At 43.1% G+C, this 20,422-nt stretch overlaps 1 protein-coding gene across 1 annotated transcript in view; it reads left to right on the top strand.

Annotated features, from left to right (window-relative positions):
• The first annotated feature begins 17,492 nt into the window (after positions 1-17,492).
• The window catches only part of GRIP2 (glutamate receptor interacting protein 2), a 412,653-nt gene continuing 409,723 nt past the window's right edge, over positions 17,493-20,422 (top strand). The window contains exon 1 of the mRNA XM_075321558.1: positions 17,493-17,728. Within this exon, the coding sequence (XP_075177673.1) occupies positions 17,674-17,728 (55 nt within the window). The 5' untranslated portion in view covers positions 17,493-17,673. The remainder of the gene's footprint in view (positions 17,729-20,422) is intronic.

Below are 20,422 nucleotides of genomic sequence, written 5' to 3'. Positions count from 1 at the left end.
GCATCCGGTGCAATGTTGTGAAGGTCATCCAAATAAGACGAATGAAAATACGCCATGTTGTGAAGGGAACCAGCCTGACTTCTGACGTCACTCCGCATCCTGCGCCATGTTGTGATGGTCAACTAGCTAATACGATTGAAAAGTACGCCATGTTGTTGTGAATGGAACCAGGGTGACGTCGGACGTCACTCCGCATCCGGCGCCATGTTGTGATGGTCATCTAGCTACGATTGAAAAGTGCGCCATGTTGTGAAGGTAAAAAAAAAAAAAGGTAATTCTACACCGTGACTCAGACTGTGATGATTATTTTATAATTAATGAAGTTGAAGATGAGAGAAGGTGAATTCTAAAAAGGAATATGAGTAGAATGTGGAACAGGTGACTATAGCAACCAATCAGGAGGCAGCTTTCATTTTTTCATAGACACGGGAGCTTAATTCTGATTGGTTGCTATGGGCACTGTTTCAGTGATGAAATTACTATGGTGATACCATTCCTTGTGCTGACAGGACACGCTGGGACTTGTAGTTCAACTTCCAACAGGACTACTGCTAAATAATAGTATTTGATGTAAGAATATTATATTAGAATATCATATTATGTAAGAATATTAATTATGAGGGGAATTCCGCCGTCATATGTGACTTTTTTGGTGTCAGAGAAAGATGGCCGCCTCCTGTACATAGATATAATTGATATCTTTTCCGAGCGACGAGGTGACGGTAACCCTTTTTTGTTTTTTTAATACCATTCTTCTTATTGGATAATATTATCTGATAAATAACCGTATCCACCAACTGTCCTGAATATGAAGACACAATACCGGCAAATATGGAGGATATACGAGGCCTGCCCCATAGCGGGTGTCCCGGAGCGGCCGAGGGCGACCCACCTGGGTCTGGTCAGCGGAAGCGTAAGTATGAAAAATGTCCGTCACACGCCAATAATATTACATTTTTTTTTATTTAATATAGTTTTCACCACATTTTTTGGTGCACAAAAAATAATAATTTTTATACCAAAAATTTTGAAAAATTTACTAACTTTGAAGAGAATTTTGCATTCTGTGGCAAATCCTAACGTCCAGGATTTTTTATAAATATTTTTGGTTTTCAGCACACTAACTTACATGGAAATTGGATGAAAATAATCAAATAGCTTTTTAGTCGCGCACCTGTGTAATCACTTTTACAATAGGGCGTCATTAAAAATGTTGCACAGTTTAGTTTTTCCCAGCTCTTTGTTTCCTGCACTTTCATCTTGGATGTGGTGCGTGGTCAAAAATAATAAAAAGACAAATAAAGGCTGGTTTCATACGTCCGTGTTTTAGGTATGTGTGACATCCGTTTTTAACACGGATGCCACACGTACCCATGTTATTCTCTGGAGTTACACACATGTCAGTGTTTTCACATGGACCGTGTAACCCTGCGTGGTCTCGCACACACACACGGAGACATGTCCGTTTTTTCTCTGCCATCACGGGTGTCACACGGATCGCACGCTGATGTGATCCCTGTAACATCAGTGTGACAGGTACCGGAGAAAACACAGGTCTGTGAAATAAAAAGATCTTCTATATTCCACCGTATCCAGTGCTGCTTTCTTCGGCTCTGCTGCCTCCTGCTTCTGACCTCGCTCATTATACTCATTGAATATTCACTGCACCTTGGGCTGGGAAGCCGGAGCATCGCCGTGGACAGCATCGCCGAGGATCGCATCGCTGGGTAAGACATCAGGGACAACATTGCCGGGGACAGGTGAGTATTCAGCAAGCAAAGAGTGTGTGTGCAGTGACATCCAGGAGGTCATCTGAGTTCCAAGTGAACTCTGATGAACCCGAGAAGTCACCTTCGTGACACCTGCTGTAGTGCGGGTGTCACAGGAGTGTCATGAGGAGGTCATCAGAGTTCATTGGATACTTTGATGACCTCCTTTATGTCTCTGCACACACACTGCTTGCTTGCTGGCTACTCACCTGTCACCAGCGGTGCTCTCACCGATGCTGTCCCCGGCGATGCTCCTGTTTCCAACTCTGAGGTGCAGTGAATATTCACTAAGTATAATTAGCGGGCGTCGGAAGCAGGAGCAGCCGAGCCGAATAAAGCAGCGCTGGATACATGTGACTATAGTAAATCTGTTTATTACAAAGACGCATGTTTTCTCCAGTACATGTCACACATATGCAAACACAATGTCACATGTGTGACACACGTATGACACATGTATGACCATACCCATGTATGGGACTTGTACCAGATTAAACACGGACGTCTGAAAAAGGCCAAACGGGTCACAACCTCCCCGTGATAATCTTCCAGCGCCACATTTTGCATCTGAGTGACACGGGGGCAGACACTGCAACATATTTAATTCAACCCAATGAAAAAAATATATTTATTTATATTCAACAATACATAAAACACAAAAAAACTATTGTCTCCAACAATGGGCAAACCTTTCATAAAGAAAAAAAAAAAGTTACTTCCTATTTGCTTTTTTTGCCTTGTGGCTGTTTTTGTTTGTATAACCCTTTTTTTATTCCATTTTAATATATTGTGTTTGCTATTGAAATCTGCATCTAAGGAGTTACTGGATTATTCCCACCTTTAAATATCCCTATTAGTGGTGAGCGAGTACTAACATGCTCTAGTACTCGGTACTCAAATCAAGCAGGTTGGACACTTGGACGGGCTCTACTCGAGTACCTAGTATAATGGGAGGTTAATTGGAGATACCAACATTTTTCCAGAAGACCCTACACAAGGGGCGAGGGGGGAGTGCAGGAAAATCGCTGAAATGGATGGAAGCAATAAGGGGAAGTCACCTGGACTCTCAGTTTGCGGCTGGGAACTAAAATAATTTAACAAAACAGTGTGAAGTCCCCCCTCATTTTTGATAACCATCCAAGGTAAAGCAGACAGGTGGGGGCTGGTATTATCAGGTTGGGAAGGTCCATGGTTATTGGCCCCTTTCCAGCCTAAAAATGCAGCCGCGGCTGCCCCAGAGTTGGCACATCTCATTAGATGCTACAAATCTGGTGCTTTTCCCGCCTCTCCCCGATTGCCCAGGTGCAGAGGCAGTCGGGGTAATGGTTTTTGGGGTTGAGGTCAACTGTGTAGTGTCAGCTGGCTTCAAGCCCTGGTGTTAGTAATGGAAAGGTGTTTATCACATGAAAGGTGCTAAAGGGTGCAAGGATACAAACTCTGCTCTAATCTAAGCTCTCCCTCCTACATCAGCTCTCCCTGAACTGCTGCCAATCATCATTCCCCCGGGTCTCATATAAAACCCAATGTGGCCGGCCAATCACCGTAATGCCAGCATCTAACATGGCTACGGCATTACTATGTATGCCAGGGAATCCCTGCATGTTTATTGGCTTGCTGACAGCCGCGAAACATGCGGGGTGGGCTTTCGAGCATGGCATTCGAGCTGAGTAACGAGCGTATCCAAGTACCCTGATGCTTGATTGTGTGTTGAGCAGTGGTCACACTCTCTCATCACTATCTAATGTGGATAACCTGTGGATTGGTGGGGTCTGTCCTGTAGGACCCTACCTACTGAACCCCAGAATGTGTCTGTGAAATGATGGCCACAAAGTGATGGCCACTCATATATACTACACTCTACTTATTCTCCATAGGACTTTTACAGATAACTGTACAAGTGCTCTGCTTTACCTGAATCCCCATAGAAAAGTAACAGATTGGTGGCATACAGAGCTTTACATGTGAAAAGATGTAATTTACTATTTATTAAAATTTCTCTAAAAAATGGAAGGATTTTCAATTACATAGATTACTGCTTGTTGCGTAGGTTACCAGCCACCTCTGCAGTCTGTCAGATATGGCCAGTTTCCAAGGAGAGCATCTCTGACCATCTTCAGTGCCCTCTTACACTCCTACCACTGCTTGCAGTGTCCGAGTGCACAGTTCAGCACATTTACTCAACCATGCCGCCGGCTCGAACTGTCAATCATCAGGACTGCTCCGCCCCCTTTGGCAAAGAGGAAGGCGGGGGCACGCAGCCATGAGCTCCTCAAGCACCAGTTTTGTAACAACCTTTAATGGGTAGTCCGGTCACAATCCACGTCTGCAGTCTCTCTATGTGTCACTGTATCTGACTGCAGACTTGTGAATCCTCACGTCTCGTGCACTGAGCCCTGTGGGGATCCACTGGCTTCAGATTGAGGAATAGCGCTCATGTGGTCACGAGTATTCAATATGCAGAATCCAACTCGAGAGTGGCGGCTTTGCTCCATACACTTGCATTGAGTGAGGCCGCTCCCACTAAGTCGGATTTTGTCCGGAATTCTGCATATTTTATACTCGTGGCCACGTGATGGCTCTGACACCGGAGAATGCTCACAGTGCTCACTGCACGTGTAGCGCCCCTGAACCCCTCAGGGCACTACAAGGTACTGTATCCCTCCAAAGATGCAGGGCCTACCACCAGGTACCTGGAAGACCAGGTAACAGCAAAACACATTAAAATCCCTGTTTTCCCTCACCCCCACAGACTGGTGACAGACTAGAATTGGACCCAATGGATGGCCACCTAGAGGTGGATCCGATCTAGTCCACTAGACAACGACCAGGTGGGAGGGGACAAACAGATATTGAGCGAGGAGAGTATTAGAGAGGGGATGGACGTGACTGCTCTGACACGGAGTGTGACGGTGACCTGAGGGCCCAGGCATGTGGTTGCCGGTGGAGTATGGTGAAGTACTTCCGGAACTATAGCACCGACGGGGCACAGAGCCCTAGGTCAGGCAAATGCTCCAAGCAGACCTGATAAACATCTGCACAGTGAGGGGACCATCCATGACCTGACTAACCCAAGAAATCCGGGGGCACCAGCAGTAACGGAAGAACCAGGGACCGGAACAGAATACTGACCCTACAGGGTTCACAATGCCGTTGTACGGACCAGAGACTGAGAGACAAACAGGAGGGAACCCCAAGAAGCTACAAGCCACGGGGACCCACCAACTTGAGACAGCTACAGGGAAAAGAAGCCACCAGGTCACCAACCCGGCACTAGGACTAAGGGAACCCACAGTGAAGACCAGCCTTCCTCTGGGTACCAGTTACCATCTACTGTGAGTAAAGAGAACCAGTTACACAGCATCCCCTGGTGTGGCCTCCCTTTCTTTCCGCGCCTAATTGTATTACCTAACCCCGTGGGGCCCCAGCCCTACTTGCGGAGGGCCCAACATCAAGGCTGCTGTCAACACCGGCCCCAGCGGAGAGACTGTGCAGCGGTGGTTCCATCACCATAACCGCAACCCGCAAGTGGTGTCACGACATAAACTTTATTGAACATTCCCTTGTATATAACCCCTTTTTAAAGCGACCCCCCGGGTCACAGAACCGTGCAACGCATCCCAGTAGAACACTGCCCGGGACCGAGTACCCCATAGCCTTGGGCGGCATACACGCGATGTGAAGACTCACCAGTCTGCAGTCACATGAAGTGACACATAGGGACTGCAGACCTGTAAGGGGTGCTTTACACGCTGCGACATCGCTAACGATATATCGTCGGGTTCACGTCGTTAGCGACATCGCAGAGTGTGACACCTAGGAGCGACGATCAACGGTCGCAAAAACGTCAAAAACCGTTGATCATTGACATGTCGCTCATTTTTGATAATATCGTTGGTGGTGCATGCCGCTGGTTGTTCATTGTTCCTGCGTCATCACACATCGCTGTGTGTGACACCGCAGGAGCGACGAACATCTCCTTACCTGCCTCCACCGGCAATGAGGAAGGAAGGAGGTTGGCGGAATATTCCACCCGCTCATCTCAGCCCCTCCGCTTCTATAGGACGGCTGCCGTGTGACGTCGCTGTGACGCCGCACGAACCGCCCCCTTAGAAAGGAGGCGGATCGCCGGCAACAGTGACGTCGCAGGGAAGGTAAGTCCGTGTGACGGGTGTAAGCGATGTTGTGCACCACGGGCAGCGATTTGCCCGTGACGCACAATCGACGGGGGCGGGTACGCTCGCTAGCGAGATCGCAGTGTGTAAAGCACCCTGTAGATTTAGACCAGACGACCCCTTTAAGTACAATTGCCACTGGACAGGATAAGGGAGAGAGCCACAAGTAGATTGCACCATTTTTACGTATTTGGTGCCATTTGCACCAGATTTAATGTCTCGTCAGTATTGATAAATTAGATTTTTTTTGTATAATTACACAACTCCCAACCTTTACACCAGAGGAGTACACTGCAACCTCTATCTTCATGCACCCATAGCCTAAAATTTTGCAGAATTGGCAGACTCCAGACTAATCTGTATGTAGAGAGTATATTGTGCTTTTGTGCTCATGGGCTTTTTCTGGTGACAGGTCCACAGTAAATCTCCGTCTGTGCCCATTATGTGCCATGTCCAGCCTGTATCCAGTCACACTGTAAATCCCCAGTATATGGGTATTGATTTCTCGGCCGCTCTGTGTCGGGGACACTCTGCTCCATTTCGTTATCTTGTGTCCGTCTTGTGTTTTCTGTCCTGGATTCTCGTCTCTCCCGCGAGTCTCAATCATTCCCCGGCAGCGGAGTCATTGCTGCTCGTCTCATGTCACTGACTTCTGCTCTCACCGGGATAGTTATAGGTAGGAGACTGTGCGAAGATGGGAAAAGTAATTATTTGTTTTGGTTTTTTTTTCTTTTTAGATTTTTATATGTCAATGCAATCTATTTCTCACTGTTATCAGCCATTTCAAATTTAGTAGGATTAGACAGAGACCTACCTTATATCAGATAAGACCTATTTACTGCACTGTTACTTCAGTATTGAAGGGTCCTCTCATAAAGACACACAAAATGTACACTACTGTTCAAAAGTTTGGGGTCACGCAGACAATATTGTCTTTTCTATGAAAAATCATACTTTCATTTATCAAATAAGTTGCATAATGAATAGAAAATATCGTCCAGACAGTGACGAGGTTAGAAATAATGATTTTTGCGTGAAATAATAATTTTCTCTTCAGACTTTGCTTTTGGCACAGGATGCTCCTTTGCAGCAATTCCAGCTTTGCAGAGCTTTGGCATTCTAGCTGTTAATTTGCGGAGGTAATCTGGAGATATTTCGCCCTATGCTTCCACCCCCCACAAGTTGGATTGGCTTGATGGGCACTTTTTGCACCATACGGTCAAGCTGCTCCCACAACAGCTCTATAGGGTTGAGATCTGGTGACTGGGCTGCCACTCCATTACAGATAGAATACCAGCTGCCTGCTTCTTCCCTAAATAGTTCATGCATAATTTGGATGTGTGCTTTGGGTCATTGTCCAGTTGTAGGATGAAATTTGCTACAATCAAGCGCTGTCCACAGGGTATGGCATGGCGTTGCAAAATGAAGTGATGGCCTTCCTTATTCAAAATCCCTTTTACCTTGTATAAATCTCCCACTTTACCAGCACCAAAGCAACCATCACATTACCTCCACCATGCTTGACAGATGGCGTCAGGCACTCTTCCAGCATCTTTTCAGTAGTTCTGCGTCTTACAAATGTTCTTCTGTGTGATCCAAACACCTCTAACTTCGATTCGTCTGTCCATAACACTTTTTTTGCACTCTTCCTCTGTCCAATGTCTGTGTTCTTTTGCCCATATTAATCCTTTCCTTTTATTAGCCAGTCTCAGATATGGCTTTTTCTTTGCCACTCTGCCCTGAAGGCCTGTATCTCGGAATCGCATTTTCACTGTAGACGTTGACACTGGCGTTTTGCGGGTACTATTTAATGAAGCTGCCAGTTGAGGACCTGTGAGGCGTGGATTTCTCACACTAGAGACTCTAATGTACTTGTCTTGCTGCTCAGTTGTGCAGCGCGGCCTCCCACTTCACTTTCTACTCTGGTTAGAGCCTTTTTGTGCTCTCCTCTGAAGGGAGTAGTACACACCGTTGTAGGAAATCTTTAGTTTCATGGCAATTTCTCGCATGGAATATCCTTCATTTCTAAGAGCAAGAATAGACTGTCGAGTTTCACATGAAAGTTCTCTTTTGAGAGTTTAATGGAACCAACAAATGTAATGTTCCAGATTCTCAACTAGCTCAAAGGAAGGTTAGTTTTATAGCTTCTCTAATCAGCAAAACTGTTTTCAGCTGTGCTAACATACTTGCACAAGGGTTTTCAAGGGATTTCTAAACATCCATTAGCCTGCTAACACAGATAGCAAACACAATGTAACATTAGAGCACTGGAGTGGTGGTTGTTGGAAATGGGCCTCTATATACCTGTGTAGATATTGCATTAAAAACCAGATGTTTCCAGCTAGAATAGTCATTTACCACATTAAGAGTGTATAGAGTGTATTTATGTGTAATTTAATGTTAGCCTCATTGAAAAAAATGTGCTTTTCTTAAAAAAATAAGGAAATATCTAAGTGACCCTAAACTTTTGAACTCTAGTGTATATACTCATTTAGACTTCATGGACATCTTGGAGAGGAATACCCTGCCCAGGACCTACTTCTATTATCCAGAGGGGAACATCTGCCGTGCAGACCTGTCAGTCATATACACTTAGAGAACAGCACACAATTTCCTAAATGTTGTGGTCATTGTGTCGTCCTATGTGATTATATCCTAACATGAGGAAACTCGCAGTATTTTAAGCTTATATTATAAATTGAATTTATTGTAAAGTAAAAAATAAAAATGTAAATGAGAAAGAACACGAATCAAAATTAGAGAACACTTTCAGATATCTGTAAGTTATTAGTGTTAATTTGGCACCTGGTGCTAATTTCCTTAATTATTGGACAAATGTGTGCAACTGGCGCCTAACTTTCCAGTTTGCACTGACTTTGCAAAAATGGTGACTGAAACCCTCCAGCAGCAGGTTGTCCAGATCAAGTCCAAAGGACAACCCTATCAGCCATAGCAAGAGAAGTTGGTCGTTCCAAGTCTGTGATTTCGAGAATATTGCATCTTTACAACAAACTCTTTCAAGTGCCCCAAGAAGGCTGGTCGCCCTCGAAAGACAAAAGTAAGAGAGGACAGGATAATTCCGAGAGTCTACATGGGTAATCGTTTCAACACTGCAGCTGGAATTGCTCACCAAGTCAGCACTGAACAGGGTAAGGATTTGTCTTGTTATACAGTGTCACAATGTTTAAGAGCATTTGGACTGAAAGCCGACTCCGCAGTGACCAAACCTCTGATTAGCAGAAATCAAAAGGCTAGACTCACCTTTGGTAAGGAGCATGTTGTGTGGACAGAGGAGAAGTATCCACAGTTCATTCTAGTGATGAAATCAAGTCTAATTTATTTTGTCTGATCGGAAACATTATGTTCGTTGACAAACTGGGGAAAGACTGAACCCAGAGTGTGTTAAGAAGTCAGTGAAAGGTGGTGGAGGAAGGGTAATGGTTTGGGGAATGTTTTTTCTTCAGCAGGAGTTGGAGTTCTCATACAGCTACATGGCAGAGTGAATACAAGTGTTGATCAGAACCTTCTCCACAACACGTGGCTCCTTACTTGTGTTCATCACTCAATCAGCCAGCAATTTTCATGCAGGAAAATGTTCCCTGTCACACAGCAAAACAGGGAAAGCAGATCCTTGAAATGGAAAACATTGAAACAATGAAATGGCCACAGCCCAGAGTCCTGATCTAAACCCAATAGAAAACCTCTGGAAAATCCTTGGTAACAAAGTTATGGCCAAGAAACCCACAACAGTCAAAGAACTGTGGAAGAGACTGGAAGAAGAGTGGGCCAAAATCCCACCAGAGCAGTGTGAGAGACTAGTGATGTCCTGATATGCTGAAGTCATTCACAGCGACGGCCGGTGCACGTCCTACTGATTGTGACTGTTGTTACCTGCAGAACATTTACTGATAATCATTCTCTGTGCTACACTCATTGCTGTTCTCTAATTATCATCATCACGTTTTGGGCAAAATAAAGGTTTTGTGTTGATAAACTTTGGATCTGTTGTAAACCCTGATCTAGTTGTATGGTGCGCCCCTTACCACAAAACCGGAGCATGGTCATCAATGTAGATTACATTATTTCTGGGAAAAAAAACAAGTGATCAGACATTGTCCTCTAATTTTGATCTCCAGTGTATATCATTTTTGGCCATTTATTTCACTGACTGATGTGAATATGCGGAAGGAGGCTTGTATTGTCAAGGGAGAAATCTGGGTAGGACTGCTAATGGAGTCTTGTTCAGGGCACCAGAGGCACGGGGCCAATTTAGGTATCTGCGCAGATATAATGAGACTCAATAATGAACACAGGAAAGGTTCCCTGATTGAGCCCAGGCTTGCATCTGAACTCGTGTATTCCATAGATCAGGTATTAGTATTACATTTCAACCTTCAGACATGTACTAAAGTATCAATTTGTCTTTTCTTTCACATCAAAACAGTACAGGGAGGTGTGTAGGGTCATAGAAACCCACATTTCATCCCACAGATGACACATTCCTCCTTTGTATGAAACTACTGATAAGCATAAATGACTTCTTTGTTCATTGTTTGTACATCTGTTCACTGTCCTTGGTTAACCCTTTTTGACTAAACAGCTTAGAATCATATTATGGCGTCTGTGCGATTGTCATATAGCCACACAGATAATTATGCAACTACATCTGTATTTTGATTATTTACATACACAGATAATCTTATTACGTTTGAACAAACAATCTATAGCCCAGGCTACCTTCACAGTATGACCATCAGTTATCTTCTGCAGTTGGCCAGGCGTTTCTGAAGGTAAATGTTAGCGCTTTCCCTTTAAGATGACATTTAAAGGGATACTGCCAACATAGACATTTTTTACTTCTCCGGTGTCGGACTTCTCCTCTGATACACTGTGACAACACCACATGTGAATACACTCGTAGATGACTGAATTATTTTTCTGTATGTGAACTATATATATGTATAACTTGCTTGTTAAAAAAGGAGCAAAACAATAGCAGAAGAAGAATGTTAGTAAAGCTGATATTTCTGCTTTACTAAGTATGTAAATATAGGATTTTATTGGATTGGCAGCCAACAGAGTGTGTATTAAGCTTGATTCTATCCAGAGGCGGCCCCCAGCATCAAGGGGGACGCAAAAAACAGCCAAAAAGATGAAAATTGTATTTTTAATGCTAGAAACTCTGATTTACTTAACAGCTTTCAATGTGTGAACATATATGACCATTAATAGTTTTAGTAGCCTCCTCTCTATCAGACCCCTTTGTAATAAAATTCAGGCACAGTAGCGAGTTCCCCACTTATCACAAAATATTGCCAATTTTCCCCCCACATTAAAATCGAGCAGCCATTGACGTTATTAAAAGCCTATTACATAACTATGGTCGGCCACGCTTGCATGGGTTAATAGCCCTCTCCAGTTTGCCGTCTGAAACCGCACAATTATAATTGCATCGGAGATGCCGAACTCATCTCTACGGCCATTTCCTCTGCAAATAAGTGAATTCCCAACACGACCTCAGAGAGAGGAATTCTTGTCCAATACCCAATGTCATTAAGTGAATGATGTTATCAGATGTCCGCAGGCGGCGCGAGGACGCAGCTATTGTTATGCAGTTTTCACCGCTATGGGGCATTTTGCAGTTAAATTTACAATGAAAACACGGAGGCCTGGACCCTTTTTTAACAGTCATTGTCTGCAGATATTATTCATATTGAGGAGACAAGAATCTTGTACTATAATAAAGCCCCCATGTGCAAAACTAAAACTACTATGAATATAAGTATTTTAATTCTGCCCCCTATGTACAAGAATATAACTACTATAATACTGCCCCTATATACAAGAATATAACTACTATAATACTGGTCCTATGTACAAGAATATAACTACTATAATACTGCCCCCTATGTACAAGAATATAACTACTATAATACTGCCCCTATGTACAAGAATATAACTACTATAATACTGCCCCCTATGTACAAGAATATAACTACTATAATACTGCCCCTATGTACAAGAATATAACTACTATAATACTGGCCCTATTTAGAAGAATATAACTACTATAATACTGCCCCCTATGTACAAGAATATAACTACTATAATACTGCTCTCCCTATGTACAAGAATGTAACTACTATAATACTGCCACCTATGTACAAGACTATAACTACTATAATACTGCCCCCTATGTACAAGAATATAACTGCTATAATACTGCTCCTAGGTACAAGATTATAACTACTATAATACTGCCCCCTATGTACAAGAATATAACTACTATAATACTGCCCCTATGTACAAGAATATAACTACTATAATACTGCCCCTATGTACAAGACTATAACTACTATAATACTGCCCCCTATGTACAAGAATATAACTGCTATAATACTGCTCCTAGGTACAAGATTATAACTACTATAATACTACCCCCTATGTACAAGAATATAACTACTATAATACTGCCCCTATATACAAGAATATAACTACTATAATACTGCCCCATGTACAAGAATATAACTACCATAATACTTCCCCTATATACAAGAATATAACTACTATAATACTGCCCCTATGTACAAGAATATAACTACTATAATACTGCCCCCTATGTAGAAGAATATAACTACTATAATACTGCTCTCCCTATGTACAAGAATATAACTACTATAATACTGCCACCTATGTACAAGAATATAACTACTATAATACTGCCACCTATGTACAAGACTATAACTACTATAATACTGCCCCCTATGTACAAGAATATAACTACTATAATACTGCCCCTATGTACAAGACTATAACTACTATAATACTGCTCCTATGTACAAGAATATAACTACTATAATACTGCTCCTATGTACAAGAATATAACTACTATAATACTGCTCCTATGTACAAGAATATAACTACTATAATACTGCCACCTATGTACAAGACTATAACTACTATAATACTGCTCCTATGTACAAGAATATAACTACTATAATACTGCTCCTATGTACAAGAATATAACTACTATAATACTGCCCCTATGTACAAGAATATAACTACTATAATACTGCCCCTATGTACAAGAATATAACTACTATAATACTGCCCCCTATGTACAAGAATATAACTACTATAATACTGCCACCTATGTACAAGAATATAACCACTATAATACTGCCCCCTATGTACAAGAATATAACTACTATAATACTGCCACCTATGTACAAGAATATAACTACTATAATACTGCCACCTATGTACAAGACTATAACTACTATAATACTGCCCCCTATGTACAAGACTATAACTACTATAATACTGCTCCTATGTACAAGAATATAACTACTATAATACTGCCCCTATGTACAAGAATATAACTACTATAATACTGCCCCTATGTACAAGAATATATCTACTATAATACTGCCCCCTATGTACAAGAATATGACTACTATAATATTGCCCCTATGTACAAGAATATAACTACTATAATACTGCCCCTATGTACAAGAATATACCTACTATAATACTGCCCCTATGTACAAGAATATATCTACTATAATACTGCCCCCTATGTACAAGAATATGACTACTATAATATTGCATATATGTACAAGAATTTATCTACTATAATACTGCTTTTCTGGACAGGTATATAAATCATTTATGACTGGAGTAGCAGTGGTCATTTCTGTGAAATTGTAAGCGGTCCAGCTCCTTTAAGCCCCTGTAATATACTGAACATTCGCTGTGAGCTCAGAATCTAACGCAACAACAAAGAAATTAGCCAAAGCTGAAATAAGCCGTTTATTGCTGCCGCTGATATTGTAACAAGTGAATGGAGTGGGAGAAGATTCATTGTTATTCTGTTCATTACAGCGGAAAAGATCAAATCACATTTGATTCCACTGAGCCGGAGAAGCACAAGTAGTGGCTCTTTCATTTGCGTTTTGAAGCTTTGCTTTTTTTAAGGAGTTGATATTAATGGAAAAAAAAAAGAACCTGAAGTATAAACCCAAAACACATAGGAGCTGCCTCTGCCCAAACCGCTTGATAATATAAAATGACTGTGGATTAATAACGAAAGGTCGGCGACTTCAGCCCTGCAAATAACAAGCACCGAGGCGGCATATACACAAGCGTGCTTTTATGGGCTCACATTAATGACTTTAGTGTATAGTGAGGCCATGGGTCCTACAAAGTGTAATTCTACAAGGGAGATTTGGTTTGGGTTTACATAGTACACATTCCTTAATGGGATTATCACATCTAAACATTTAGGCTAATACTATTCCTGATGTAGAGACCTGAATAGTCTCAAAAGCTTGGTATTTATTACCATCTTTTCAGTTATTAGCCATTGGAAGGTGTCAACCACTGAGGACTCTCAAACTAGACCGTTAATCTCAATTAAAGGTGAAGTCATTTTGGTAACTTGCTACTACAATCCTGATCATTAGTTACACCTCGTATTATACTCCAGAGCTGCACCCACTCGTGGCATCACTGTGTACTTACATTACATTTCTTATCCTGTACTGATCCTGTATTATACTCCAGAGCTGCACTCACTATTCTGCTGGTGCAATCACTGTGTACATACATTACATTACTTATCCTGTACTGATCCTGAGTTACCTCCTGTATTATACTCCAGAGCTGCACTCACTATTCTGCTGGTACAGTCACTGTCTACATACATTAAATTACTGATCCTGTACTGATCCTGAGTTACATTCTGTATTTTACTCCAGAGCTGCACTCACTATTCTGGTGCAGTCACTGTGTACATACATTACATTACTGATCCTGCACTGATCCTGAATTATCTCCTGTATTATACTCCAGAGCTGCAGTCACTATTCTGCTGGTGCAGTCACTATGTACATACTGTACATTATATTACTTATCCTGTACTGATCCTGAATTACTTCCTGTATTATACTGCGGAGCTGCACTCACTATTCTGCTGACACTGATTTTGATTCTTCCGTTACGGACACATACTGAGTGCTTTCTATATATATATACTGTTGGGAGAATTGACCATTAAACCTCTTCTTTTTTTGCTGTATTGTAGGAATTACCCAATTTACTCCATAAAGTGACCTTATTTCCGTCCTGTGAAGCTGCTGGTTAGTTTTGCTCACAGTGAAGTCTTACGCTGCAACCATTGAAATGAACTATTCAGGTAATGTCTGGGTTTTTTTTTAAAGAATTCCATAAGAGTCTCCTTAATTTTGTGGCAATTTATCAATACGTAGCTGGAGTAAGGCACCCCGATATTATTAAGAGACAGAGGATCTTTTTTTTTTTTTAGGAAATTTAGCACATCTTTTGTAGCAGCTCTGAGCAATGGACGTCAATTTTCAAGTTCGCATTCAGCGTTGTGCAACCTTTCAGCCTGGTGAATCCGAGTCCTTTGACATTTTTATTTTCTCACAGCAAGCAGAGGTCTTAAAAATCTCAATGAATTAAAGGATAGAGTACAGTGTATTAGAAAGGTGTAGGACATTCCATTGGGGGGAAGGCCGCAGTATAAGGCCCCATTCACACCACAGTATTTTTGCATCAGTGTTTGTATGCCAAAGCCAGGAGTGCAATTTACAGATAAAAATTATAATTGAAAAATTGACCCCTGTTCTGTGTTTTGGAGACTCCTGATCTTGGCATACAAATACTAATCAAAATACTGATGTCTGAATGAGGCCTAAGGCAGAGTTTGTCCACAAGGAGCTTACAGCCTAGTTCAGCTTATGGGCATTATTTTGGGGTGAGAGGCGCTATTGACATGGCGCCCATCAGCTGTTTTCCATCTATAGTGCATACGTCCTATGTGTAGTAGGAAATGGGCCCCTTTACCTCTTGGGCCATTATGCGGCCCACATATTGCACCAATGTTATGCCCACCCCTGGTAGCATACCTGCATCTGGCAAGTGACCAATAGATGCCTCGTAACTAGTGATGAGCAGGCACTACCATGCTCGGGTGCTCGGTATTCATAACTAGTGATGAGCGGGCACTACCATGCTCGGGTGCTCGGTATTCATAACTAGTGATGAGTGAGCACTACCATGCTCAGGTACTCGTAGCTAGTGATGAGCGGGCACTACCATGCTCGGGTGCTCAGTACTCATAACTAGTGATGAGCGGGCACTACCATGCTCGGGTGCTCAGTATTCATAACTAGTGATGAGTGAGCACTACCATGCTCGGGTGCTCAGTACTAGTAACTAGTGATGAGCGGGCACTACCATGCTCGGGTGCTCGGTATTCATAACTAGTGATGAGTGAGTACTACCATGCTCAGGTACTCTTAGCTAGTGATGAGCGAGCACTACCATGCTCAGGTACTCGTAACTAGTAATGAGTGAGCACTACCATGCTCGGGTGCTCAGTACTCGTAACTAGTGATGAGTGAGCACTACCATGCTCGGGTGCTCAGTACTGGTAACTAGTGATGAGTGAGCACTACCATGCTCGGGTGCTCAGGTACTCGTAACTAGTGATGAGCGAGCACTACCATGCTCGGGTGCTCAGTACTCATATAAAGCAGATTGATGCTTCAATGGGCTTGGCTTGTTTGCTGAGTATAATGGAAGTCAATGGGGAACTCGAGCATTTTTCCAGAAAATATTCTGGAAAAATGATAGCGTCCCCCATTGCCTTCCATTATACTCGAGTACTTAAGTTGCACCCATCCGAGTGTTCAACTGCTCGTTACGATACAAGTACTGAGCACCCGAGCATGGTAGTGCTCTCTTATCACTAGTTACGAGTACTGAGCACCCGAGCATGGTAGTGCCCGCTCATCACTAGTTACGAGTACCTGAGCATGGTAGTGCCCGCTCATCACCAGTTACAAGTACCGAGCACCCGAGCATGGTAGTGCCCGCTCATCACTAGTTACAAGTACAGAGCACCTGAGCATGGTAGTGCCCGCTCATCACTAGTTACAAGTACAGAGCACCCGAGCATGGTAGTGCCCGCTCATCACTAGTTACCAGTACAGAGCACCTGAGCATGGTAGTGCCCGCTCATCACTAGTTACAAGTACAGAGCATCTGAGCATGGTAGTGCCCGCTCATCACTAGTTACCAGTACAGAGCATCTGAGCATGGTAGTGCCCGCTCATCACTACTCGTTAGTAGACCTTTCCACCCCTGCAGAAGTGAGAGTCTTTGGATAGGCCCTGTCGGCTGCACACTCATTTTCGTTATGCACTATGACATTTTAATGGGATCGGGATGAGTCACCGTCTTCCAAAGAGCCATAAAGTCACTTTATCTATCTAGAATAATACAGTACATAAGAATACTACGCAGAGAGCTGCTGACGTAGGACAGCCATTATATCCCTTACCACCCACCCTTGTCACCATGATCGTGCAAGCAGCAAAGAGGTTAATTTTTCTTTTTTTTTCTTGCAAATAAAAGTGTAAATTGTGATCCCGTCATGCAGCATTAAGTAACCCCGCACACAGGCCTGAGCAGACCATCTGTGTGATCCCCCCTCTGTGCACAGTCACTGCAGGGGAACATGTGGAGCGGCTGCGTGCTTCAGCCTGGGTTCAGATGTGCGCCCCTGTGCAGTGCGGAGTGGAGTGGGCTCTGCGTGCAGCACAGGCAGCCGGGCAATGATCTGCACACTGAAGGCTTAGCCCGTCTCGTCTGTATTCCAGCTGCACACCGTCATTACGCCTTTGCTCCGGCTCCCGGTCACTGCCATGCCAAGCTGGTGGAGGAATCTGATGCTTTGTCTGCGCAGAATAGAGGATGCAGGTACAGCCACTATTTACATCCAATGCTTACTACAGATGACTGCTGGAGCATGGGAATCCCAGCCTGCAAATGCAATCAGCTGGAGTAAGGTGTGTGCATGTGTGATCTCACATCTCCAGCCAAGGATTTCTCAGCAGGAGCCCAGACACCGGCTCCCAGGGACTGCTGGGGTGCAGCAGTCACCATTTATCAATGTGCATTGGGGATCATATATCAATATGGCTAAAAATGATGCAGCAGCGGAGGTTTGCACCATATTTATGAATGGAATCTGATATTTTTAGCATATTTTAATGGGAGGGGCTGAACAGTTGTAATATCCCATATTTGTCATCTCATTGTGATGATTATTTGAGCCAGATCTGGTAAAAGTGGCAGCTTAGACCCCGTCCCCACAGCCTGCAGAGGGCTAGGAGCAGTCTCAGCAGATGCAAGGAGCGCTGCTCTTCCTTCAAAATGACTGAAGCCACAACAGAACCTGACGGGCCCCATTATTTGCCAGTGAGGGCCATCAGGCAACATTGGTATGTGCTGTATGATCTATATAAAGCAAAGTGGGATCTGTTACCAAGCATAAGACAAAAGTATTTATTGGTGGGTGGGATGTAGTCATGGTCAGGGGGCTCCAATAATCTGTGACCACCAGAACTATCCGTTGGTACATAAGATGCTGCACTTTACTGAATATTGAGTGCAGCTCTGAAGTATAATATAGAAAGTAACTCACAATCCGTACAGAATAAGTAATGTAATGTACAGTATGTACACAGCGACACGCCCAGCAGAATAGTGAGTGCAGCTCTGAAGTATAAGGCTATATGCGCACTAGAAAATGGATTTTCTTAAGAAAAATCTGCACCCTGTGGCAGAATACCGCACCCACGGCAAAGACCGCGGTAATAACGCATCTGCGGTATTGGCGCGGTTTTGCCGCAATTTTTCCGCGGGTTGGTACCTGCGGTTTTTTACCATTATCTATGGCAAAAACCACAGGTACCTGCAGAAAAGAAGTAACATGCACATTAATTCCGTGGTGGAAAATCCACGGGTAAATCCGCAGGTATTAAAAAACGCAGTGTGCGCACAGCATTTTTTTATACCCATATGTTTTGCTGGGGAAGGACTGCAGAAATGTTAGAAACATTTTCTGCAGCAAATCCGCGGTAAAATCTACGGTAAATACGCAGCGTGCGCACACGGCCTAATACAGGATGTAACTCAGGATCAATACGGGATAAGTAATGTAATATATGTACACAGTGACTGCACCAGCAGAATAGTGAGTGCAGCTCTGGAATATAATAAAGGATGTAACTCAGGATCAGTACAGGATAAGTAATATAATGTATGTACACAGTGACTGCACCAGCAGAATAGTGAGTGCAGCTCTGGAGTATAATAAAGGATGTAACTCAGGATCAGTACAGGATAAGTAATGTATGTACACAGTGACTCCACCAGCAGAATAGTGAGTGCAGCTCTGGAGTATAATACAGGATGTAACTCAGGATCAGTACAGGATAAGTAATATAATGTATGTACACAGTGACTGCACCAGCAGAATAGTGAGTGCAGCTCTGGAGTATAATAAAGGATGTAACTCAGGATCAGTACAGGATAAGTAATGTATGTACACAGTGACTCCACCAGCAGAATAGTGAGTGCAGCTCTGGAGTGTAATGCAGGATGTAACTCAGGATCAGTACAGGATAAGTAATGTAATGTATGTACACAGTGACTGCAACAGCAGAATAGTGAGTGCAGCTCTGGAGTGTAATGCAGGATGTAACTCAGGATCAGTACAGGATCAGTAATGTAATGTATATACACAGTGGCTGCACCAGCAGAATAGTGAGTGCAGCTCTGGAGTATAATACAGGATGTAACTCAGGATCAGTACAGGATCAGTATGTAATGTATGTACACAGTGACTGCACCAGCAGAATAGTGAGTGCAGCTCTGGAATATAATGTTGAATGCAACTGAGCGGCCCGTGCCAGAGGGATAGGGGTTATAGTCAGTGAGTAAAGCGTCCTTTATTATTCTATCACGTCTTGCCTTTACTAAAGTTTTGGGTGAAGCCAGACAACCTCTTTAACTTACGTACACAGTGCCAACGTCGCAGGGATGGCGCTGCGGTTGGAGGTAGGTATCAAGTGGTTTCGTTTTTTTTATTAAGACAACTGCAGTGATTAAGAAGGGATCGTCTAGTAATGGACAACGTGTTAAGGTGTTGTGCGCACGCCGAGTAGTTGGTTGGAGAAATCTGGCCAAAAAACGCACCAAAAAGGCAATGCATTTCTATTAGGAGCCAGAATGTTTTACTGGATCCATGAGGCAACAAATGCCAAACTTTCTTGACTTTTAGGATCTGTGCACACGTTAAATCTGCACCATGTGCGCGGGCCCTAAATATGGTTTATCAGGTTCCATTGTGTTTTCCCTGGGAACCAAAAAAGTCAACATAAAATACCAATACCTCAAAGAAACTCTTCAGTTCTCCATTTAAAAGGGTCTGGATTGTGACATTTCCCCTTTAAAAAGTTTTGTGTGCTCCCTGTCACAGCTCAGCACCAGCAAACACGACATTAACAGGATCATTGTCATAGTCATTATCCGCGGCTGACAAAATAATCGCGCAATCCCCAAATGTTTCCTCTGGAAAATCCGGAATACTGTAAAACAAAGCAATAA

The sequence above is a fragment of the Anomaloglossus baeobatrachus genome, chromosome 8 (assembly GCF_048569485.1).
Source record: "Anomaloglossus baeobatrachus isolate aAnoBae1 chromosome 8, aAnoBae1.hap1, whole genome shotgun sequence".
NCBI lineage: Eukaryota > Metazoa > Chordata > Amphibia > Anura > Aromobatidae > Anomaloglossus > Anomaloglossus baeobatrachus.
This window is presented reverse-complemented; position numbering and strand designations above follow the sequence as displayed.